We start from the raw sequence: 26,313 nt of genomic DNA on the forward strand, positions 1-26,313 counted from the left end.
AAGCTGGCCACCCCCTCCCCAGGACAGCACAACCAGAAGAGTGAGCTGCACCTGCACGTACTGGACCGTGTGAGCCCTTGCCCACAGTGGTGTTTGCTCTTGGGCCTACTCCTAACCTCAATTGGCCATTATTAATTTTCCATTAAGTTTGTACCTAAATAATTCGTTTTACACCATGAGAAGTTTTGAAAGCAGTGCTTGAATTTGTTTGCTTCCACTTACCTTGTGCTTGAAGTTGTTGCACAATTTCTGAAACTTTTTCTTAATGTGGGTCATGCACATGACTTCAGATGGACCAGTCAGCTCAGGGTGGGGAAATTATTGGCAGCTAGCTAGTCAGAGCGACTGATTGTTGGCTCTATTTTTAAACCATTTGTTGTGCTGTGTGGTCAGAGCTTTAATGCTCTCGTCCAGCTCAGTCTTTCCATCATTTCACTTTACAAGTCACTCACATAATATCAATCATTCCTCTGACCTTAAAATTTTAAGTCTTGCCTTCTCTGTGATCGAAGCAGACTTCTTGCCTTATTTCCCTTATTCTTCTCACTTTTCTGTGGGCTCTCTCTCTTAGAGGCACACTGTGCCAGCCACCTTCTTGGCATACTTATCATGCCTCCCCGTGCAGCCTTGCAGGGTTGCAGCAGCAGGGTTTACCCACTCCGTCCAGCTAGGAAGTAAGCTGCTTCTAGTCCTGGCAGAAATTCAAAGGCCACTACAGGTGGAAAAACTCCAGGAGTTCCAGAAAAGGAATGGGCAGCACTGTCTAACAGTGGGAACACACTGATTGACAAAACGTCTTATCCTTGTTGATAAGATAGTTGGCTTAAGTGTGAGAACTTCACTGAGTTTACAATAGAGCATTTGTTAAAAGTATGTAAAAATCCAAATCAAAAGTCTACAAGAACAACTGCTATGGAGATGAGTCTAGACATTTAAAAAAAAAAAAAAAAAAAAAGCTAAGCTGTTGTACCAGCAATTCTTATTTCTCCTAAGAATGCCATGCCTTGTCAAGACCTGATACAAGGAGTAAGATATTTGTGCCTTTTTATAATAGCATCTATTATGAAAAAGAATTAAATTGCTTACAGTTTTGGCCGCTTTGTAGCACTGTCGACATCCCAGATCTACAGCTGTGGCTTCACACTGCATGACACATAGCCTGGCTACCTGTAATGGACACTGTAATGATGGCTTGCCAAGCTTATTACGGACGTTTGGAGACTTTATTTTTGCAGTCTTGACCTTGGGCTGGACCTAAGTCTATGTAAACCTTATGATATCTTTGTAGTTGCTGACAATAGAACATTAGGCCTTTTGGTTTTTGTTACATGATTCTTCTTTATTTACTTATGCTGGTAGTAGATAGTTTGCAAATGGAGGTAGATTTGGCATAGTTTTCAACAGTACTGTTTTAGCTTAACTATTCTGTAATACACTTTTATAGAGTATAACATGCTAAGTCAGTATAGAATTTGTTGTAAGAAAGGTGTAAACATTTTGTTAATAAAATGCTATGTTTACAAACACGTGTTTTGTCTTTCAGTGGCTTCTCATCACAGTATTATTCATCGACTGTTCATCTTAACCAAATATTCTGAAGTCATTTCAATACTATGTGAGGGAACTGGAGTCCCAGAAGGTTGCTGGTGGTATCTGGTGAGCAGCCAGGTGTTTCTTTTGGTGGATCCAGCTACCCTAGCCTACTCCCTTTTTTATCTCACACTCACCTCTTGGAGTGCTTCCATATTAAAATGAGGAATGGGGCTGCAAAGCTATGTGGGCACTTAGAGGGAATGCCATTGTCCTGTAAGAAGGGGCAGCTCCAGGAGGAACCTTGGTTTCTGGAAGAAAAGGTTTATTCTTCTTCCACTGTGTTAGGGTTTTCATCAGTACAGCAACATTTCCATCTCACTGTCAACTTTAATTCCAGATTCCTGCCATGCTGTTCGTGGCCTGCAGAGGTCTGGCCCCTTGCATTCCAGGTTTCTCCTTGTTTTCTCACTCACAGAGATGGCTGCAGTTGTGCTGAAAGGAAACCAGAGAGCAGAGGGGGTTGGGGACTGACAGGCTTGAGTTTGAGCCTCACCTTAGCCCTTTCCAGGCTATGTGGCCCTCATCAAAGTCTCTAACCTCTGTGTGTTGGGTTTCCTTCGTCTTTACCAAGGAGGGATAATAAGAGCTTACCACATGTGACTTTTTATGTGACTTGCCTTTAGCTGGGTAGTGGCAAAGAGTAAGGACTTGCATGTAATTTATTTTTACAAGCCATCTCCCTGATACTCTCCTCTGATTCAGTTAAAATAACTTTGATATTGGTTTAATGGCTTGCTATTTTGTTTCTCAAAGTGGTGCATCTGTGTAACTTCCAGCAGTGCACAAGGGGTCCAGCTGCTTGGATCCTTGCCAATGCTCTCTGCGCTGCTTTTGCAGTCTGGAAGTCTCTGCTCCAGGATGTTAGCAGCAGTCATTTCTGAGCAGAGAGGCTTGCCTAACAGAACTACCACCTTTTTTCACCTTCTACTTGATACGCACTTCTGTAACTTGTTAAATTTTTATCGTGAGTATATGTATGTTTTTCTTACTTAAAGAATGAGGATCCTCTTGTGCAAGCCAGTCCTATCTTTGGAAACTTACTGAAAATAGAGGCAATAGATACACTGAAATTGCATTTGTCTTATTTTTCCCTTTTGAAAATACACACGCTTCAATTTGCTCAGTAAAAAGCAAAGAACCAGTTTTGGGATGGGTGTGCAAAACTTTATACCACACATTTATTTTCATTTTGATTTTTAAGAGATAACTTCTCAAGCTGCCCTAAATCCTCTTGGAAGAAAGGAAGTGGGGAAGTATAAATAAGTATATGTTAAGACGAGAATATTAAGTCTATGGCCTTTCAAAGTACTGCTCTGGCAGGACCCAAGAAAAATAGAATGAGTCCACACTAGAAAGAGAAAACATTAACATGCATCCCAAACAAACAGGCATGTTTTATTTTATTTTATTTTTTTTCCTGGGGCATGGCACTTTATTTATTTATTTTTTTCATTTTTCTTTTATTATTCATATGTGCATACAAGGCTTGGTTCATTTCTCCCCCCTGCCCCCACCCCCTCCCTTACCACCCACTCCACCCCCTCCCGCTCCCCCCCCTCAATACCCAGCAGAAACTATTTTGCCCTTATCTCTAATTTTGTTGTAGAGAGAGTATAAGCAATAATAGGAAGGAACAAGGGGTTTTGCTGGTTGAGATAAGGATAGCTATACAGGGCATTGACTCACATTGATTTCTGTGCGTGGGTGTTACCTTCTAGGTTAATTCTTTTTGATCTAACCTTTTCTCTAGTTCCTGGTCCCCTTTTCCTATTGGCCTCAGTTGCTTTAAGGTATCTGCTTTAGTTTCTCTGCATTAAGGGCAACAAATGCTAGCTAGTTTTTTAGGTGTCTTACCTATCCTCACCACTCCCTTGTGTGCTCTCGCTTTTATCATGTGCTCATAGTCCAATCCCCTTGTTGTGTTTGCCCTTGATCTAATGTCCACATATGAGGGAGAACATACGATTTTTGGTCTTTTGGGCCAGGCTAACCTCACTCAGAATGATGTTCTCCAATTCCATCCATTTACCAGCGAATGATAACATTTCGTTCTTCTTCATGGCTGCATAAAATTCCATTGTGTATAGATACCACATTTTCTTAATCCATTCGTCAGTGCTGGGGCATCTTGGCTGTTTCCATAACTTGGCTGTTGTGAATAGTGACAGGCATGTTTTAAATGCATGCACAAAACATCTTTGCAGGATTTCCCACAAGCAACTGGCTGATTACCATGGAGTATATAAGTACTAAACTGGGGACCCAGATTTCTAAGAAGCCTCAAAGTTTACTATGGATCTTTTTTATTAGAATTTAAGAAGCAGATTTTCACTGAGATGGTAAATTATAAAAGGCAGAGCCTTTTTTCAGTTATTTTTTTCTAGTAATAGCTGGCCAAAAACATGATTCTCCAGTGAAACTACCAGTGTTGGTTGAAAAACCAAGTTTCTCCGACTTCTGGAATTTACTCACTTTTCTTTTTAGCACTGGTGGAGCCTATAAGACAGAAGACGAGGTGAGAAAAGAAAACTTTACGGCTAACACCTTGTCAGAATTAGTCACTTTGTAATTATGGTTTTAATCAGACCTCTAGTCAATTAGATGTTTTATTTTCAGGCCTCTTCAGCATCTCCCAGGAAACAATCCAGAGGTCACCTTTTTTTGAGAAATGTGCATGGAGAAAGAGAATAGGAGCGGTACCAGGGTTCCACTAGATGAGGAAGGGCATTTTTAAGAAGAAAATTGCCAAGTTGTGGGCGTTAATTTGAGGTTAATGCACAGAGTTAGGGCACAGGATCTGCGCCAGTGGCATACTATCATCAACGTTAAAACCAGCGTCTGCCGCTTGAATGATGGGGTCGGATCAGGTCTTTGCATGTAAATGAGAATGCATCACAGTTTAAAAAGTGGAAGCTGCGTTACCACAGAGTGGCATGGACAGTGTGGGTGCTCTTTCAGCACAGTAGCTTGCTGTCTAATCAGGCATTAATTGCCCTTCTGAGATACCCCACCTAGGACATTGTGTTTCCAACATACTAGCCCCATGTTGGACAATTAAGGGTCCCGATGGGTTTCCTTTCCTGTTGTTCCTGAATGTAATAGCAGGTAGGAACGTTAGTGGCCAAGAGGCATTTTTTACAAATGGCCTATTAATGACCTTGTGCGTGCTGAAAGGACAGCAAGTTTTGAAGCCTCTGATGTATTTAAAGATGGTTACTGAATACATCAAGTTCTCCCCCAAAAAAAACTCAGTCACCTGGAGGACAGGAAGAACAGGGAATGACCCTTCAGCATTCGCTACTTTGAAATGATGTGCAAATTTAAGTGGTTCCAAAATCTTGAACATTTCAAAATTATTTGTACTTGGGATGGTCTCTGAAATGAATAGCTCAAGGTCATTCTTCAATAGGGGCTGCAAGGCCAGTTGAAGTCTGTTGCTCTCTGGTTGGTGCTGTATTGAGTCAGTGTATATACTTGAACTTTGCTTCCATCTTCTTTTGAGTTGTGTGTGATTTTATTTGCTGAGTGATAATGGTGTAAACTTTTATGAGGCTACCATGAATAATAAGAAGCAGTCAAGCCATATAAATCAGTATCACTCGTACCAATAATACATAAATTCCATTATTAGCATGTCACTGCATGTAACAAAATCATGTACATTTAGTACCTGCTTTTTCTCCATGGGTCCATGGGGAACTTCTTTGCTGTTTCTGTGTAAGAGCCTAAACAGCATAAAAGTTTGTCTTCATTTTCCATAGTGCTGTAGTTTTTTTAAACACCCACATATGCATTTGTGTACATACACTACACAAAATGAAGAAAAGACAGATGACTTAAATTGCAAAGTAAAATGAGAAAGAGACAAAAGATTCCTTGTAGAAGAATAATAGGATCAGAGGGATGGATTTTGTCAGAAGACCTCGGGCTTAGAGTGGGGAGCAGAGGAGCTAGAAGGGACAAGGACAGCTGAAGAGACGGAGAACCCCGTGAAGGAGGCAGATGGCACTGCTGCAGCCTGCCACTGAGAGCCGAAGGTTGCCTCCCTCTCCTGGTACCAGCTTTCCTAGGCTGATCCATCATCATTTGTTATTTGTATTGTCAAACATTAAAACATTCTTGCCACCACATACTCCTACATCTCAGGCTCAGAGGAATAAATAGATGAAAAATCAGGACAGAGTTTTATGACTCGGAACACACACCCTGCATTATGACAACAGAAAGAAATCAGGACCTCAGTAGGGAATTAAGCTTCTGAGAAGTAAAGAAAGCAGAGACAGTTCTTTTGTGACCTCTTTCCCCTAAGAGAAAATAACAGACGGTATTTACTACATTTTCCTACTCCCAGTTGGTACAAATTAAGAATCATCTGCTCTTATTTAACAGCATTTAAAGACTGGGGGAGGGGAATGTCTTCACAGAGTTACAAAACGATGAAGAACCTGCTCTTTGTGCCTCGGTTTCTGGATGTTGGAGTATTTACAATGCACAGGATTTGCCCATACTGACTGTGATGAACTTGTGTCCTTCATAGAGTACCAAAAGACAAACAGCCACCAGGCAACAACTCCAGTCTCAAGGAGCACAGTAGCTCCCAGGCTTACATATCACTCAAGCCCCAAATACTGGCACAAGTGAGCTGGGCATCTCTCTGAAATCCTTGGTGATGAGACTCCACAAGTATGCTGGCCTCTAGATATCAGGTAATAGCATGGCCTCTTTATTAAACCCCACCCCTTCCCAAGACCCCTTCCATAAAAGGAAACTTGGTGTGTTGTGGGGGGAGCCAAATAATGTATACACATGTAAGTAAATGTAAAAATGATAAAATGAGAAAACTAAAGACAGTGAGATAGAGAACGAGCAGCCCCTGGCAGCCCCTTATCCCAGCCAGGTGGCATTGCTGTTCTCTGTCCTGCGGGACATACATGACAAAGCCACTCTGACTGTAATGGGGCAAGACAAAAACAAGAACCCTCAGTAATCAGGTTTAGACAAGACTGCACTGTCTAAACCCTAACATTGGCTCCAGAGGTAGTGTGGAATGACAGCTGCTGCTTTACCAATGACAAGTGTCACCTTGCTCCTGCCTGCCTTCTGTGAACCTGTGGACCCAAGTGCAGCATTGCTTCACATCCTCACAATGTCCAAGCCACGGCAAAGTTTGACATCCATAACCTTCCTCCAGGTCACCTCCCGCCACCCAATCCCATCTCTGGGTCTGTTTCAGCACCTAGTCAGTGCATGCCCATCTCCCCCAAAGATTGCCCTGAGTGCCAAGCCAGCCTGTACACCTGCATGTGTGTCCCCAGACTCCCTAGCTACAGGGCATTGCAAACAGCCTAAGTAACTTACCTAATGAGTGACTATTGGTCACTGAGGGACCCAGGCAGCTGGCACCCCCACTGTTGCCATTCCACATAGTAGCATAGCCAAAACAGTCTCCTGTCCCTTCTTCCAATGTAAAGTGACAGGACCTACTGCTGTCAAGGGATTTCATGAGCATGCTGCATTTGCTTTAGTTGCTGTGACCACTTGTTTTTGTCTTTCCCCTAGATAGAAAGGCAAAGTTGATTGTCACTTGAGAACCCATGGTGTAAACATTCCTGGGAGCAGGAAAACGGGAGTGGAGAGAGCAAACTTTAAAAAGCCGTCGTCCCACCACATCACACCTCTCTGCTTTGCTGTATCTCTTTCCTTCCCTCTTATCTCAGTCTCCCTTGTAGTCTGTCTGTTGTTGGGGGACTCAGACTTGACTTCCTGTGCTGAAGAGCCAAGGCTGCTGCTGTGCAGTTGCTGTTCTCAGAAGCCTTGGGGGTGACTGACTAGTCAGGACAGTGGGGTAGGGGACTTGAAACTGCATCTGCAAAGCACACACAATTTTAGGGGGCGGGGGTTATTTTGGGCACTACTGGGTTTGAACTCAGGGCCTCTGGCTTGCTAGGCAAGCACTCTACCTCTTGAGCCCCGAGACCTTACAGTTTTTATTGGATCAGTGGAAAGAGCAACCTTTTCTAGTGATGCTTTCACTCACTGGTTTCATAATCTTTTTTTTTTCAAATTGTTATGTATTGTGTCTTTGGAGTGGCTTAGGGAGAGGTACACACAGACAATGGAGAGAGGTCTAAGGCCCTGCTCTCAGCCTCTCCCTGGCAGGCCACTCGAGGTTGTCCTGCTCTGTTTTGTCTCCCCACTGGACAGAGAGAGGAAGGGATATGCGTGTCTTTTGTCTCTGGGTCCAGTGCTCAGCCATTTGCTGTTCCTCCAATGCTGGCTCAATGAAGGAAGGCTGCACAGTGGAAAATCCCCAGGACCTGGGGAAGAGAGGTTTGCCAGTTCTGCTCCCCAACATACTGGAAATGATCTGGGACCCTGTGAGGTCTCCCCGCAATTAAGCCCATACTCACTCACCACCTCACCAAGCATTTATCATGGAGTTCTTCTGTCTTACCCTGTCAGGGGAGCAAGGAGGTAAATAAGCTGCCCTTACCCTAAGGAGTGTAGAATCTAATTATCTTCTAGAGATCCTTGAGGGATCTGCTTAATAAATCAATACAAATGATTTGTAATTAGAATATCAATTATTTGTATGCAAATGTGGCCTTCTGGGTGCTTGGGGACAAATCCTAGGGATTGAAAAGACTCTGTCCCTCCACCCTGCCCTCTCCAGTTCTTAATTACATTATTTCATTCATTCATCAAACATTTATTGAGCACCTCTTACGCGTCAGGCACAGAGATGGGGACTGGGAATCCATCCCTAGTCAGTAGTAAAGAACCAAGAGAGTGCAGAGTCTTGGGAAGAGCCTTCTTCTTGGGGGCTGGTAGGAGCAAAAGCTTTGGTCTTTTCCTAACCCTCCGAACTTTCTGATAGCCACCTAGGTCAGAGACCCCCAGCTAAGGCGGAAGCTCTTCCTATAAGCTCCTGTCTGCGTCTGAGGAAGAGGGGACTTCTCCTCCTGGAGCAAGGCAATCCATGTAACTGCCTCCCTTTCTGTAAGGCTTGGAGTGCTCCTGACTGTGACCACCCTCCCCTACCCACTCAGGCAGACTCTGAGCTGCCAGGTCTTTGAGGCTTTTAGCAAAGCCTGTGCACAGGCTTGTCCTGAGACTTCAACCTGTGGTGACCCTGCATCTTTGTTACTCATTCATTCTTTCATTCCCTCATTTCTTCACTCAGCCACCATCCATGAGCCCCTGTTGTGCTCCAAACCCTTACTGTGTGCTGGGGGTGGGGAGTTTAATTAAGCAGTCAACCCCTCGAGGATCCTGCTTCCCAGTGGGGACACTTGACAAAAGATAAATAAGTCCATGCCTCACATCTGAGAAATGTCTCCCCTTGCCTTTTAATCTATTGCATCAGCCCTCATCCTCTACCTCCGGGTTCTCCTCTTGAGCATGATACTAAACCTCCCTGTGCCTCAGTTTCTATGCACCAAATAAAGTGCTAGTGTGACCACCTCAATGTGGTGATAACATATGGGCAGTGCCCGGGAAGCTCTCAGATGGTCACTGGCAGGTGCCCCCAGGTCAGTGGTGACTATGATTACTGTTATTATTGATTCAGTAATCACTGCTTCTTTCAGTCAGTTTCCAGAGCATCTTTGAAAAAAAGAAATTGGTAAATGCAGAATCCGATCCTGGAACCGAAAAGTAGCAAGTGAGAAAACTGTAAGTCTATGGTTTATTAGTTAATTTTGATGTACCAATGACAGTTCCTTAGTTTAGATGAATGTACCTGGCTCATGTACCATGGCAATGATAGGAAAAAGATAAAATTATTACAAAAGTTAAAGTTTATTTTTAAAATATATTTTATCCTGCTGGTAGAGTGGCTCAAGTAGTAGAGTGCCTGTTAGCAAGCATGAGGCCCTGAGTTCAAACCCCAGTGCCACCAATAAATAAATAAATTAAGTAAAATATATTTTATCCTTTTGGCTGAAACTGCCGTCTTCCAGTAGTTCACCAGAAAGAATGACACAGAGGGAAAGAAGAAAGGCACCGAATCTATGTTCTCTAGGCCTTTTAGGAAACATGAAAACGCTCCTTTGGCCACACGACACAGATGGGAGTCAACAAGAAGGGTGACATATTGTAGACATCCAGGGAATGGGTGCTGTTCACAAAGAAGTGCCCGCATGCTGCTGGCATTGCTGTGAACAAGCCAGTCAAGGGCAAGATTCTTGCCAGGAAGATTAGAATGCATGTTGAGCGTATTAAGCACTCTTGAGAGCAGAGAAAGCTTCCTGAAAGGTTGGAAATGATCAGAAAAGAAGGAAACCAAAGAGAAAGGTGTCCTGATTCAGACAAAGCACCAGCCTGCTCTACCCAGAGAAGCTGTCTGTGAGATCCATGGGGTTCCTGGGCTGTGGGAACCTACTCTGTAGACTCATTGCATAACCAGTGGGAAAGAGTAAAAGACCTGGACTGCAGTGTGTGTGTCCATGGCTATGTCACCTTGAAGGTGCCCAGTGGTGTCTGATCTTGGAAGCAAAGCAGGGCTTGGTTAGTACTTGAATGGAAGACTACCTGAGAATTCTGGGTGCTGTAGACTTTCAAAATTATTACACACGCACACATATACATGTATGTGTATAATATTATATATATAATAGTTTTTATGTAGTTTTATATAGTTAGCCATGTTACTCCTCTGTATAAAAACATTGACCAGGGGATGGGAATATAGCCAGTGGTAGAGTGTGTGCTTGGAATGCTTGAGGCCCTGGGTTTGATCCCCAGCACCACACACCAAAAATGCAAAAACATTAAAAGGACTAATCTTCAAGGATAAAATCTGGACACAGCAGCAGAATGCAGAAGATCCCTTATCTCTGGTCCCTGACTGGCTCCATTTCTCAGTGTCTTGGCCTTTCCTGCCCCTTCTGGGTATTGTGAGGATGGAATATATAAATAAAGCAATTAAGCATGTGGCCCAGGGGACACACTCTGTGCACCTTGGCTTTGGGTTCATCTCTCCCATTCCCTGTAGTGCTGTGTACATCTTTCCACCTCCACTAACCTGGGTTTCTTCCTCTGCAAACTGGAAGTGCTAATAGCCGAGACCGTTGTGAGCGTTCCCAGAGCTGATGCATGCTGTGGTAAATGGAACAATGGCTGCTTCTTTCTATGCTCTAATCCCCAAAACCTGCGTGTGACACTTTGCATGGTAAAAGGAACTTTGCTGGTATGATCTTGATGGGAGATGGTTCAAGATTATCCAGGTGAGTCCTTAAAAATATGGAGGCAAAGAAGGTGGCAGCGTGGGGATGAGACGGGGAGGGAGGCCTGAGAAAGCCAGAGAAGACTCAAAGATGCGGCATGGCTCGCTTGGAAATGGGAAGAAGGTGGGTGTCCTCATGAAGCTGTACAGGCAAGAGCCAGCAGCCAGATCATAACCCTGACAACACCTTGGATTTAGTCTCATCAAACCGAGTTTCAGACACCTGAGCTCCAAAACCGTAAGTTAAGTAGAAGTAATTTTAAGCCAGTTTTGTTGTGACAATTTGTTACAGCAGCCACAGCAAGCCAGAACACATGCTGACAATACCTGCCACAGAGCAGGAGCTGAAAAAGAGAGCTGTCATTCCTTGCAGGATCCTGGCAACCCCTGAGCAGGACCTTTGCACATGTCGTTCTCTTTTTTTTGTCTGGCAAGATCTTTCTTACCATTTTTAAGACTGTTTTTAATACCCTGTGAGCTTCGAAGTTTTCCCCCAGGTTCCAGGGTGAACTTCATTTTCTCTGCACCTTTCTGCTTGTCTGTTTACACATCTGTCACAGGCCCTAAACATTTCCTCAAGGACTCCCTCCCTGGACAGGGAGGTCCTTGGTAGCTTAGCCTTAAATGTACCCACAGAGGCATGCTCAAACACTAGATTCTGAGGCAATGCAAACAAGTTAAATAAATCAATGACATAGGAAAGATGATTAAAATTCTACTTAAAATTTGATTAAAAACTTGGACTACTGAATGAAATGAATCCATGTGTGATGAGTTGCATGATGGAGCCTGAAGGACAGGAGGATTGGGTCAGCCAAGGTGGGGGAAACATCACCAATTCAACAGTCCTCATGTCCTCAGCATGGCTGGGCATTGCACGTGCAGGTTGGTCAGAGGGTCTTGATTGCCCAAGGGGAGTAGTCACAGTTTGCTGGACAGAGAACACCATATAGGAGGTTGGAAATGCAATTTAAAAACAAAAACAAAAACATACAGGCCTGGGGAGTAGCTCAGTGGTGGAGTGCTTGCCTAACGTGCAAGGCCCTCGGTTCCATACTGAACACCAAAGGGAGAGGGCGGGGAGGAAACTAAACCTTTTTAATTTTAGAATTGTTTCAGAGTTATAGAAAAGTTGCAATGATGAAGAGGGTTTCTGTAGACTCAATGCCCAATTTCCTGAATTATTAGCATCTTACACTTGTGTGGTACATTTATCACAATTAATGAACCATTATTAACATGAGCAATATGTTCTTGTTAACTAAACTCCATATTTCATACTCATCTCCTTAGTTTCCCCCTCATGTCCTTTTTCTGTACCAGGATCCCATCCCGCATGTCACATGACATCAGTTGTCATGTCTCCTTCAACTCCACTAGGCTGTGACAGGTCAGACATTTCCTGTGTTGATGACCTTGGCGGTTTGAGGAGTTCTAGCCAGATGTGTTGTAGAATGTCCTTAGGTTTTTCTTGTGACGTTTTTTTTTTTTTTTTCTGAGACAGGGTCTCAAAATTGGCCTGGGTCTCCTGGGCTCAAGTGATCTTGCTGCCTCAGTCTCCTGAGTAGCTGGGGTTACAGGTACAGCACATCACACCTGTTTTAGGATTACACTGAGCTTGTGGGATTTTGGAGTGAAGACCACAAAGTTGAAGTACACCTCTCACATCATAAAGGCACCTCCTACCAACAGGGCTTTTTGATAATGAGGTTGAACTTGATCACCTGGTTAACAGATGCTTCCCAGGTTTCTCCACGGTAAAGTTCCTTTGTTCCACTTTCCATCCTAGCCTCCTGGGAGGACAGTCACTACATACACCCTTGTTTATGGGGTAGAGAGGCTTGTCCCCCCTCCTTAAGGGAGAAGTATCTAACAAATTATTCGAAATTCTTCTGTATAGGAGATTTATCTTTTCTTCTCTAGTCAACCATTTACTTAGATGGATAAATGGATTAAAAAATGTTTATTTTCTATTCTAGGTCATGTTCCAATACTATGGTGTACATTTTTTTGTGTGTGGGACTGGGGTTTGAACTTAGGGCTTCACGCTTGCAAAGCAGATGCTCTCATAGTCTATTTTGTTCTGCTTATTTTGGAGAGCAGGTCTCATGAACTGTTTGCTCAGGCTGGCCTCAAACCTCAATCCTCCCTATCTTAGCCTCCAAAGTAGCTAGGATTACAAGTGTGGGCCAGTGGTGCCTGGCTCATGGTGTACTTTTTGTTGCTTCCTTCCCTGGCGGTCCTTTCTGTTAGCTCTTTGGTCTCTGTGACATGCTCCCATTGTTTCATCTTCTGAGCACTCCCATTTTTTTCTGGTACTACAAGCTGCTCCAGTTTCATCTCATACCTTCTTTTCTCCAGGTCTAGAATCATCCATTTTTCTAGGCGGTCCTGGTTCCATTTCTGGAGGAATGGTATAAGAAACTAAGAGCCAAGGCCTGAGTGCAATAAAATATTATTTAATATGAAAACTACTCAGGAGACTTCTGTTTCTGGCAATATGGAGACTTGGATGTGCCGAGCGACCCTTCCAGTCCAAACAGCTTACATGCCAGACAGAATGTTTCCAGTGTATCACTGAGCTTGCCCAAAGGCATGGCACGGGGAAGAGATGAGACCTCAGTGATGAGCTGAATCCCAAGGCTGGTTATGGTGGAAGCCAGTAGCAAGTACTTTAATTTTCTTTTTGGTTTCTCAAGAGAGAAGACAAAGGTCAGGACCCACCCAAGTTGGGGAGTCTAGCAGTATCCTTCAGTATATAGTGAACCTAGCCCAGAGGGAGCATGTCTGGTGGAGGCATTAGTGGGAGAGGAGACCATGTCTCCTGAGAATCATGAAAGCAAGTCAGCCTTCTCAACCATTTGTAGCCCAAATTCAGTTGATTTCAGTGGTCTGAAAGCTTTAAACAGAAGTGCAATTTGCTCTAACTGGTGCCCACCTTCTGCCCCTACCTGGAGAAACCAAGGCAAATCCTTGAGATATTCTGCAAATGTCTACAACAATATTCCTACCCCATGTCCTCTCCTAGAACCTTGCCACACCCCACCAGGAGATGGAGTCTGTTCCCACCCTCTGGATCTATCTAGAATGCAATGAAAAAGCCATCTCCTGAGGTTAAGTTAGAAAAGGTAATATCACTTCCTCCTCCTTCTCATTTCCCCAGCCCCTCTCTGACATCGCCTTTTAAGCCCTGAGCAACTGCCTACTACGTCCTGCTACCCGAAGCCTCCATCTGGAGGAAGCACGCAGATAAAACATACAAAGACATGGAGAAGTGACCATTCAGGCCAAGCCCTTCCCTTTAGACCTGTGCCATAGAGCCTTCCCACAAATCTAGCCTGTCTGATGAAGATCTTGCCTGGGTTCTGGTTTCTGGGAGGTAATATTGGGGCCTTCAGAATGTTTGCTGGTGGCTGAGTGTGTTTGCTGGAAGACCTGACATACTGGATAATCTTAACCTTGAGATTTAAGACTGGGGCTGGTTAAAGAGCCAGGGGCTGGCTACCAAGACCAACAGTGTGGCTTTGATTCATGTGATATTACTTGACCTGGAGACTGAAATCTGTCACAAGGGTGCTCTATCACGTCAGCACAGTGGAGCCCCAGTAAAAACTCTGATGCGGGTGAGCTTCCGTTGTGGGGTGATACCCCATGCATAGTGTCACACACTAACACCCTGATTCCACAGCCATGAAGCAACAAATGCTGTGTATTTGGAACCCTCTTTCCTTGGCTGATTGAATCTGTGTCCTTCCCTGTAATGAACTGTAATTATGAGTATAACAGAGCACTATGTGAGTCTTCCAGAGAACTATAAAGCCTGAGGGTGGCCTTAGGAAGATACCAGACCAGCGGTTACTGTCAGAAGGAGGGTGAACTCATGGATTTCACTCTTGAATTTTGTAGTTGGCACAAACTCTCTGCAGATCCCCAGCCATTGTTTCACCGTACCCATCAGAAAACCTGGGTGAGAACCACAAGGCTGACCCCAGGTAGCCCTTGCCAGTGTGACACAAAAATAACGCAATTATTTGAAACCTCTAGGTTTTGGGGTGACTACATGACAGTAAGTAACTGCAATGCCAAGTCTTGAAGAGCTTCTAAATAAGGTCAAAGATCATAAAACACAGGAAATAGGACACACTGAGTGGAAGCCACCAAAAACAACAGAATCAAAACCATAAAATTAAGTATGGGGTGAGCAAGGTGATGCATACCTGTAATCCCAGTACTCAGTAGGAATAGGCAAAAGTATCTCGAGTTCAGACCAACCTGAGCTACACAGTAAGATACCTCATGGGGGAAAAAGTGTATCTCCTCTGCTTACAGAACTAAAAGAGGAAGTCACTCAGCTGTGCACTGGCCCTGATTCTGGCAGGGCTCCACAACTGCCGTTTGTCCTCTGGCAGGCATTCCTGCCAGGCTCCACTGGGAGAGGCACTTGATAAAGACCTGGAAGCAGGAGGAGATGGGGGAAGAAACTTGCTCCTTAGGCTTCTGTCACTGTCACCTTAACAAGGACCTGTACCCAGCAGTGTAGTCTCAAAGGATTTCGGCAATCCCAGAAGCAGCCTCATGGTATCATCCTCTTAGTGGCCCAGCCCTGGCCAGCCAGCATTCTCGTGCTTAGGTCTCTGCCCACCTCCACTAGGTACCTTCTCTGATCCCCAAGGGTCTCTGGACCCCAGTTCTGTCCCCATGCTCCCCCCAGGGATGATACTGCTTTGTGCAGCTCTACCTGGGGCACACAGGGCGCACAGAGCTTCCTCTTCTGCGATTCCAGTTCTCCATTATCTATCCGTTTCTTTATGCCAAGTTAACTGGTATAATTTCTGCTTTCCTTGGGTTCACCTTGATGGATAGAGTACTTGTACCAAGAGTGATCCCGGGAACAGGCTCCTAAAGAAGGAGATTAGGGGTTGTCTTGGCCATGATTTCATGCCTGACTGCAGAACCACTGGGGTATGAAACACAATGGGGCAGGGCTGAACACTAGCGGGGCTCACAACATGTCTTCAGAGCAAAACAAACACATCTCTTTCCAACTCTGGGTTGAGCGTTGGTGACAGTGGGGATGTTTATTCTACAGAAACATGCAACCACTACGAATCATTTAGTCCCCTTCCCCTGGAAAGCCAATTCCTTATATACCACCAGGTACAAAGTGTGCACTGTCATCACTACCAATTACACTGTCACCTGCATGGACAGTAGGTGCCCCTACTGCCTGGCCTAGGAGAGCCCAACAGCTGCTGCTGAGTCCATGGAAAAGCAAACCACAAGCTTCAGTCATTACACTCTCAGCTAAAATCACAATCAGATTCTAGATTCTTAAAACAATCCTTTCTTTGTTGCAGCTGTAGATTTTCAAACATGCTGAATATCAGACCCAAAATTTAATTACACATTTATGTATAAATGGAATCAACCATTTGTCAAAAACTCAAGAAGTGTTTAGGGCTGGGGGCATGGCTTAAGTGGTAGAGCATCTGCCTAGCAAGTGCAAAGCCCTGAGTTCAAACCCAGTATCACCAAAAAGAAGAAGAGGAAGTACATTTGATTGTCTGCTTGTCATGACTCATGTCAGTGGCTCATGGGGGCTCTGAGATGTGGAAGACTGGTGATGAGGTCTGCAGAGAAGGTATGCAGATTCATCTCAGGATGGGACAGTACGGGGACATTGGTGTCCTGTGAGAATGCCCAGTCTGGGACATGCATTGAGTCACTGTAATGATCAAGTGAAAAACACACGCTGTGACAGTCTTTCTTCACAGCTGTGCCATCTCTTGCTCACTGGACTTGTTTATGCCTGTCGATGGTGACAGGCATAGGCTCTGTATGGACTTGAGAATGTAGACTTGTCCTTGCCATGCTCACCTGATTACTGTCACTGCTGAATGCCTAGGGAGTCAGCCAAAGAGACCAACACCCAAAGTGTGCAGCACCTTCCCTGGGGAACAGCAGGAGAGCTGAGGACCAGCTAAAAATCCATGCAGGTATGTAAAAGAATGAAATAGCATTTACAGAGCTTACAGACTTAAAAAATAATGAGTGAAAAGCTCCTGGAACAGGTGTATCAGCAGACCCAGGGATAATTAGTGACCAAAGGAAAGGTCTGAAGACAATCCAGAATGTGGAACACAAAACAAGAGATTAAGATATAATAGCTTAAGAGATACAAAGAGTGGTATGAAAAAGTTGAAGTGTTTTACAGATTCCTTTTCCTTCTTTCCTCTCTCTGTCTTTCTCAATCCACAGTAATAAATGCATTTTACTTGTGACACAATGCATAGATATGTGTATATGTTCATTAATATAACTGAAACAAGTTTCATGAATAATACAGTATGCTCCAATACTTTCTATTCTCTTTCTCAATGCTAGTAACAACATACTAAATTGATTTCCTAAGCCACTCTTGGGAAACAACCTACGGTTTGAAAAACACTAGTCAAATAAAATCCTAATCAGAATTCTGGATGTAAAGAATGAGAGAATGGGGTTGAGGTAATATTTAAAAGAGATACTGTCACACACACTACACCATGGATGAGCCCTGAGGAAACATTCTAAATGAAATAGTCAATCACAGAAAGACAAATGTGTAACTCACTTATATGAGGTACCTACAGTAGTCAAATTCAGAGAGACAGGAAGAATGGCTGTTGCCAGAGGCTTGGAGGAAGGTGAAGTGCGGAGTTATTAAGGGGTACAGAGTTTCATTTTTGCAAGGTGAGAAGAGGTTTTGAGAGGGATGACCGTGAGGGTTGAGTAGCAGCATGAATGTACTTAGGGCAACTGAGCTGCATGCTTAAAATGGTGGATGGAAAATGCTGTTGTGTCTATTTTACCACAATAAAAAAGTAAAAACAGCCGGGCTTCTGTGGCTCACACCTGTAATCCTAGCTACTCAGGAGGCAGAGATCAGGAAGATCATGGTTAAAAGCCAGCCCAGACCAATAATTTGCAAGACCCTATCTTGAAAAACCCATCACAAAAAAAGGATGGGTGGCGTGGCTCACGGTGTAGATCCTGAGTTCAAACCCCAGTACTGAAAAAAAAAAAGTAAAGATAAGTTAAGAAAAGATATTGTTATTTTTTCAGAATGACAATAGACATCAATCAACAAACTCAGAAAGCCCAAAGCATTCAGGACAGAATAAGTAAAAAGATACATCATGGTGAAACTGCACAACACCAGAACAGAGGGGAAAAACATCTAGATTTTTCTTTGAAGGCATGCATGATGATGAGTTTATCACCTGACTCCTGCAGAGTAACAGTGGAAGCAGGGGGACGGTAGATGATGTATTCACCATGCTGAAGTAGAATGGCTGCAAGTCAGCCACATTACATGTTAAGAAAAAGGCCAGGCACTGTCAGTGTGTCTGTAATCCCAGCTGCTTGGGAGAAGGAGATTGAGGTTCAAGGCCAGTCAGGGAAAAGTGGTAGGGAAACCCCATCTCAAACAAAAATCTGGGCATGGTGGTACACATCTGTGATCCCAGCCACACAGGAGACATAAGCACGAAGATCACAGTCCAACCAGCAAAAACCACAGGACCCCATCCAAAGAGATACCTAGAGCAAAAAAAGGGCTGGGGGCATGGCTCAAGCACTGGAGTGCCTGCCTAGCAAATGCAAGGTCCTGAGTTCAAATCCAATACTACTAAAAGAAAAAAAAGGAAAGAGATTTAAAAGAAGAAAGAAAAAGAACAAGGGCAAAATAGTCATTAGCAGACAAAAACAGAGGGTTGCTGCAACAAACCCTCCCAAAAACAAAATTAAAAGGCACATACATCATATACCAGGAGAGCGATCCTGATGGTGTCAGTTGACAAGAAAAAGAGAAGATGAGCAAAGAGCTTGGTAACTGTGTGGCACAGTTGATTGCATAAAACAATTTCGTAGTATCTCATGAGGTTGGAATGGAGAAAATTAAACATCCACCACAGTGAAGCAGACAACTAAGGGGGAGTGTGACTGAATCACTGTAAAGTCTTCACAGTTTGAGGGAGCAGGGTAAAGAGATCTTTAGAACTGGATTTCCATAAAATAAGTAAACATGTCGAAAGCTTAAGGTAACCACTGAAACAATAGAAATAGAGTGTATCAGAGAAGAAAAAAGTACTGAGGGAAAAAAAATCAACCCTATAGAAGCAAGAAAAGAAAGGAAAAAGAAAAAACAGGCAGGTCAAGGAGAATTAACAATATAATATAGTAGAAATAAATCCAGATATATCAGTAAATATAATAAGTATAAATGGACTAAATGCTCCAGTTAAAAGACAAAGATTATCCTTTAAACAACTGTTTTATTATGAAAAAATTCAAGTGTACAGACAAGTGGTAAGTATGAGAGACATCTATGTTCCTACCACGTAGAGTTAACCATTGTGAACAATTTGCCATGTTTGTTGCATTTACATATTTCATTTACCCATGACTAGGTTATTAAGAGCACCCATCCGATGTAGTAAATGAAACACTATTTAAACAGCAATGATGTATTTTAGAGGACAAGTCGATGTAGGTTCCCAGCAAGTTTTGATCCTGTCGTTTATTCGTGTGTTTATTGATTCAAAGGCTGTCTCTCCCCTAGGTGCTAAAACAGGGTGTGAGTCAGGTCAACTCTTCTGGTCATTATCTTTCTAAAGATTTGTTGCATAAAAAACGGTATCGGTAAAGGATTCGGCACAGTGCTTGTTGCATGGTAGACATTTCATGTACAGTGGCTTTTATTTATGATAGTTTCTCCTTCGTGAAAGCATTCCGCAGAGCGGCACAAAATAGGCAAACAATAATTGGCGGTTTATTATAATTATTATTTAGGAACCATCACAGAACCCATAAACATCATGTTCAAAAGTACTTTCATTATTATTCAAAGTCTCTAACAGAGCCTGGCACTACAGGAGCGAGGGAAAAGTGGAAGTTTATTCTTCTTAATTATTATTATTAAGTAAAGCGCTTAACAACAGCTAGCCCTGCGGGTCCTGAATAAACAGTCTTGGCGAGGACCACCTCTCCTCCCGAGACTCAGGAAGCCCCGCCCCCCGTAGACGGAAGCCCCGCCCCCAGCGCAGACGCGCATGCGCATTCCTCCGGGAGGGGCTCCCGCGCGCAGCCTCCCTCCTGATGCCGGAGCCGGCGCAGCGCGACGCTTCCCGCCGCCGGAATCAGCCAGCTGCTGCGTGCATACGTGCGACGCTGCGTGCGTGCGTACGTGCGTGCGTGCCGTGAGCTCGCCGGCACCGCGGCCCCGGCCTCGCCCTCCGCCCCTTCGCCTGCACCGCGTAGGCCATCCCCCCCCTTCCCCCCTCCCCCGCTGACGACCCCCGCCCGCGCCGCCCCCCTCTCGGGGTAGAATTTAAAGGGGGCGTAGTCTCTCGCCCCTCTCAGGTGACCTCTCGGGGCTTCCCGGCCAAAGGTGCCCGGCGCCGAGGAACATGGCGAAGGTGGAGCAGGTCCTGAGCCTCGAGCCGCAGCACGAGCTCAAGTTCCGAGGTAAGCCCCGGGGCCCGCCGCCTCTGGCCCGCGGGCCACCGCCCGCGCTCCCACCCGCGCCGAGGGACGGAGCCCGGCGCGCGGGTGACGTCGCGCCGTCCCCGCCCGACGGCGCGGCCGCGGGGGGCGGCAGTAGGGCCGCCGCGTCCAGCGCTGCCCAGAGCTGCTGGACCCCAGAGGGCCGCGTGGGCCATGTGCGGAGCCCAGGGCCTGCTCCTCCTCCGCCGGCCTCCTGGGCTCGTCGCCCTCGAGGCACTTGTCACCGTGGCTACTGTAACTTCTGACGAGTTTGTGGTCTTTTGCCCTAGAGTTTAAGCACAGGCGGCCCCCTTTGCCTGGATGGTCCTTCCTTTCCTCTTCGCAAGGTCTTAGCCCAGATGTCACCTGCCCACCGTGGACATCTGCTGTCATTCCCGATCACATCGCTGTTCGGTCAGTCCAGCACTTCTCACTAGGCGGTCACTGCATTTGTACAGGAGAGAGGAAACTCCATGAGGCCAGGACCTTGTCCTTTTACTGCGATATCCCCAGTATATATAGTAGGTGCTTAATAAAGAGATGTTAAGCCAATACATATTGGAAAGGAACCTCCTCCTGAGGTCTGATGGAACTGTGCAGCCGAGGGAGTCTCCCAGGGTACTGGGATCCTCTCACTTCCCAGAGCTGGAGCAAAAGGAAGCTGCAGCAACTAGCGCGTCTGCGGGAAGCCTGGGTTCCTGTAGTTTCTCGCCTGCATTTAGCACCTTTGCATGTTGTACTCTTACTTCCATATGCGCACATATATATGGACAGATACATGTTTTTGTTTTTCCTTTTCTTCACCAAAACGTGAGGGCCAGGAGGCAACAGGGACCTTGTCCAGCATGCTCATTTCTTTTTGCATGTGTTGAGTAATTGTAGTGGGCACTGGGGGGTGTAGAGCTCACCTTCTAATGAGAGAAGACAAACCAGTGAACAAGCCCGTTGCAGGCAGTGATAAGTGCTGTGAAGGAGGTAAAGCAGACTGACTTGATGAAGGTGTCCTTTAAGTTGAGTGAGATCCCTGTCACCACTAAATCACCTGCATTAGGCCCACAGTCGGTCCTCTCTTGATTTTTGTGGAGTGAATGCTAGCCCAAGGTTATATGTGCTGTCAAGCAGAAGTGTTGGATGACTAGTTCATAGTTACCCCCTTGACACATGGGAAATCTGAACTCAGGCTTCAGCACTTGCATTATCATTACACTGTCAGACTCCTGGTTCATTTTGCCTCCCAGGTTGACAGTGTGAAATGTCCATGAATGTATAAGGAGCCGAAGGCTTAAAACAAAAACCTAACACTGGTCATAGTTCCACAATAGTAAAAGGGGGGGGGAGGCCCTATGGTTTGACATAATTCATAATTTTTTGACATTCGGTGGTATGAAAGTTTGTACATTCAGTAGAAGTTATTTTGAATTTTGATCTTGATCTTTTCCCACATTGACAGTGTGTGGCGTAACCCTCTCTCTGTGATGCTGCAGCTCCCAATCAGCCACAGTCACAATGGGAAAGAACTGACTTGTGCAGTGTATTAGGTTTTTTGGATGTTGTGTTTTGTGTTTTTGCGTTGTATCATGTGTGCCAAATGTCTGTCTGTGTGTGTGCATGAGACATTCAGCACACTTTACATCTAGGCTTTATGTTTGTGCTACTGTAGGCCAGCATAGGCCTTAAGCCATGATATTCAGAAAGTCAAGTGTATTGTTTTCCACTTAGAATATTTTCTGCTTACAGTGGGTTTATCAGGACATAACTTGAGCTTGCATGATATTCTCAGGGGTTTCTGGTGGAGGAGCCAAACTGGCTAAGGAATTCAAGTAGCTAACGTGAATATGATAAGCATGGTTTTCACTTCAGTTGTCTGAAGTTCTCTGTCCAAGAAGCCTGGCTTAACTTCTCCTGTGAATTGGCACATCTGGTCAGTTGGTCCATAAACATTTACTAAGAACCAAGTTACTTGAGTTGTATTCCTTGAGTTGTTTTCCCTCCACTCCTCCCTAGTCCTTTATGTATAGGGAAGGGGCAGACAGGAAAAGTAGCCAGGAAAATGTGGTGACACAAGGTGATCCTGACTGTAGAAGTTAGCTCCTGAAAGAGTTACCAAGGTCAAATGGGAGCAGGCCAGAAAGAAATGGGTGGGTAGCACTTCAGGCAGAGGAATTGCATGCAAAAATGCCCAAAAGCTGAGATGACTGTTCCTTTGGGATGCCACCAGAGTTCTGGATGATAGCACAAAGAACATTTGTTGGAAGTACAGGGCAAAGTAGGAGACAAGGCTGGCCAGTAGACGGGAGTTAGATCTTCTAAGGCCTTTTTTTGCCCAGATGCACCAGTGTCCAAGTTAAAATTGTGTTGCTTCTCCTCCAACAGTCCTTCCTTGGATTGACTTAGGAGCTCCAAGCTCCAGTACAAATGCTTCTCTAATGTGTTGTTACTGTAGGAGATGCTAACTTAAGAAAAATTCAGGCTTTGTCACAACTCTTTCACTTAAAAATGTGTTGCCTAGGACTGCCGCTTCTCTCCCCAAAGCCTGAGGTCACTCTTGAGTTTATGGGTATGACTCCATGTTGGCCTTGCCTCCTGTAGAAAGTTTTGCTTATGTTTACTGAGGTGATTTTAGCAGCTGAATAGCTGCTTTGTAAATGCAGTATCTAAACAACTGATTTTATCACTTCAGGTTCTTTACTTGAGAGGGATGCGAAGTGATACCTCTGCTCTTGGTTTGGCCAAAGCAGTGATGGCCAAAGTCACTGGATATTTTTGCTAGGGAAGTGGTCCTCAAATTATTGGAGGATATTGCTCTTCACTTAGAAGAGGCATCTGTAGGCATAATGTGTATAAACCATGTTATGAGGTGCTTGGTTGGTTGGGTGGTTGGTTAATTTTAAGATGAATCCTATAATTATGAAATTAAGCTGGGCGCTGGTGACTCATGCCTGTAATCCTAGCGTCTTGGGATGCTGAGATCAGGAATATAGTGGTTCCAGGCCAGCCCAGGCAGATAGTTCTGGAGACCCGCATCTCCCAAATAACCAGAACAAAAAAATGGACTGAGGTGTGGCTCAGCACCTGCTTTCCACGCATGAAGTCCTGAGTTCAAACCTCAGTCCCAGCAAAAAAAAAAAAAAAAAAAAGATGATAAAATCAGAAAAGAGTTTCAATACCCTGGCTTGCTCACAGAGATGGTTCATTCCAGGATGAGAACTGGCACCTCTGACTGGTCTCTTTCAGGTTACTCAGGGTTGTGACTCTGATTTCTGGTGGTTCACCTGGATTAATCAAATGTTTAAGCTAACTTTGCTTAAGAAGATAATAATTAGGCTGGGTGGCTAATGCCTGTAATCCTAGCTACTCGGGAGGATTGCGGTTTGAGGCCAACCCAGGCAAATAGTTCGTGAGACCCTATCTTGAAAACACTCAACACAAAAGAGGCTGGTGGACTGGCTCATGTTTTAGCGTACTTGCCTAGCAAGCGGTGAGGCTCTAAGTTCAAACCTTAGTACCACCAAAAAAGAAAAAACAAAGAAGGTAATAATTAATAGAATGATCATTCAGCAGAAAAAACTGACCCTCTTGTTAAGTGCAGCCTGAGATGACAATATGGGATTGTATACCATCATATTCTTTGTAATTTGGGGAATTTTGTGTGGTACGTTAAAATTTAATGATGCTACAGAAGAAAAAGTACAAATGTATATGACCTTGTTTGAGTTTATGGAAAGCACTGTGTTGCGTTGTATTAAACATTCAAAGGAGGATACATGGTTTGCCTAGAGTTAGTGTATCTTCATGACGTCTTCTTAGGAAGTGAAGGGAAGTAGAAGCCCCTTCAGACTTGGGAACCTTTCTGAGAGTGAAGGGTTTTGGAAATCTTTTGGGGATGGTGGAGACACAGAGCAATAGATTCATTGTTGTCCTTTCGGCTGTTACCAGTTCTTCCCAGGCCTAATCTTTTTCTTGTTATGTCCTCCCTCTGAGATCTACTGTGGTTCAGCTTGGAGAGAGCTTTCTGAACAAGTCACTCAAGGCATTTTATATCTCTCCTTTTGTCATATCCCATCTGTAGTAAGTAGTATGTCTTTTATGTTTTTAGTCATTGTCCAAGACTTCATTGTATCCTGGGACACCCTCCTGGCTGTGGTACCTGGGCCTGATTGCTAATTGCCCTTACCAGGTTGAGGGTTAAACCCACTGTGGACACATTTACCTTGCTTTGTTCTGAGCTTACACCAGTTGCTGTTAGGAAGTCTTCATTTTGCTGTTGGTCAGTAGGAATAGTGATAGTAGGTTGGTGTCATTGGTTACCACTGTGGGGGAAAAATAGGCACTTGGGCACTGTAAATGGTAGTGTAGAGACAGTGTCTTTTGTATGAGCAAAGAGGCTTAGAATCATTAGTTCAGCCCCTCAAGTTGATGTGTAATTTAAGATTGTTTAGAAAGTTAAAAAGAAAAATCTGAAACCCTGTGGATATAGTCTATTCACTGCCATAATTGTCTTTCAGATGCTAAGTACAACATTAATTCTTTAACTTTAGTATAGTACTGATTTCCTTAACATTTCATGATCACATAGAGCAGACTGTGTTTTACAGCCCAACAAAATGTCAGCAGTGTGCTTAAGGTTCTTTATGGTAGTGGTTTCAATCCATTCTGAATAGATTATCTCCATATATTTAATTATTAACTAGCTTGCTTGTCAAAAGCAAGTGGCATTAAATTTACTAAGCTAGAGTCAAACTTAAATCTTCATAGACAGCACTCTTATGAAAACCTTTTTTTTTTTTTTTTTTTGTGGTACTGGGGTTCAGACCCCAGTACCGGGGCCTTGATCTATCACTAGAGCCATGCCTCAGACCCTTAGGAAATGTTGAGCCATTTGTCTGCTTACTCACTTTCTTTTCTTCACAGTAACTTCTTAGGGGAAAGTGGAGTTCTTGGGCATGGACTTGCATGTGGGAAGTAGTGGCGTTTTCTTGATGTGAGTGGTTGCAACATGTGCTGTTGCTAGCTTCATTTACCCAGGAGCTTTTCATCTGAGTTCAGATTTATTCAAATAATTGCTTTGAATTGATACTTATTAAAGAGCTGGACTCTTAAACATTATTAATGCTATCTTTTATTTATTCGAATTATATAACATCTTTCTTTCAAATGCTGAAGGCAAAATCCTGGGCACTTTTACCCTGTAATATTACCTCTAAGTAGTTGAAAATTAGGGGAGGAGTCAAGGGAGTGAGTTATATTGGCTATCATTCATGTACCATCCCCAGGCTTGAAACTTTAATTTTTACATAAAGAATTATCCCCAAGATTGCCTCATATATCCCCCATTTGTTGAACAATTTGCCATCTAAAGGATGACCATGATTCTGAAGAAATGAGTATAGCTTTCAGCAAGATGACAAGGAAGATGAGCACAAAGAGCACTGAGTTCCATTAGTCAAGACAAGGTTGCCATAGAGTATCTTTAATAAAATAAAATAAAAGCCTTCTGCACTGGGGATTGTGTTAGAAACAAAGTTGCATTATGGTTTTCAGCCTGGTTTCCTTGTTTTCTATCATTTTAGTCCCCTTTCAGGCTGTCATCAGTATATCATATCCAGGATTGCTTTGGCCCTTGCTCAGTGGGTATGTGTGTTCTTTGAAGTTTTCACCAGACAGAGCTGGGCAGCTGGCCCTACAAAAACAGTTGTTTAAAGAACTGTTTATGGAAACAAAGTTACTGAACTTGACAGTCATTTTAAGATTATTTTAAAAAATAACAATGTGATAAAATAGTAGCTCTAGAATATCCATTTTTCAAATTTTTAAATGCATTCTTTAAACAGAAGCTGTTGATGTCTAGAAATAGTGCTTTATGATTTTTTAGGGTTTTTCCCCTCTTGCATGGGGTGGCTCTGGATGGGGGCAGTTGATAAAATGGCAGTCCCATAGAAAAACTTTTAATATTTTCTAATATATAAAGT

The 26,313-nt window shown here is 44.0% G+C and overlaps 1 protein-coding gene across 1 annotated transcript in view; it reads left to right on the forward strand.

Moving 5' to 3' along the window:
- The first annotated feature begins 20,130 nt into the window (after nucleotides 1–20,130).
- Vapb (VAMP associated protein B and C) overlaps nucleotides 20,131–26,313 on the forward strand; it is a 46,964-nt gene continuing 40,781 nt past the window's right edge. Inside the window, exon 1 of the mRNA XM_020170053.2 lies at nucleotides 20,131–20,326. Coding sequence (XP_020025642.2) covers nucleotides 20,269–20,326 — 58 coding nt within the window. The 5' untranslated portion in view covers nucleotides 20,131–20,268. The remainder of the gene's footprint in view (nucleotides 20,327–26,313) is intronic.

This window comes from Castor canadensis, chromosome 5 (genome assembly GCF_047511655.1).
Source record: "Castor canadensis chromosome 5, mCasCan1.hap1v2, whole genome shotgun sequence".
Classification (NCBI taxonomy): Eukaryota; Metazoa; Chordata; class Mammalia; order Rodentia; family Castoridae; genus Castor; species Castor canadensis.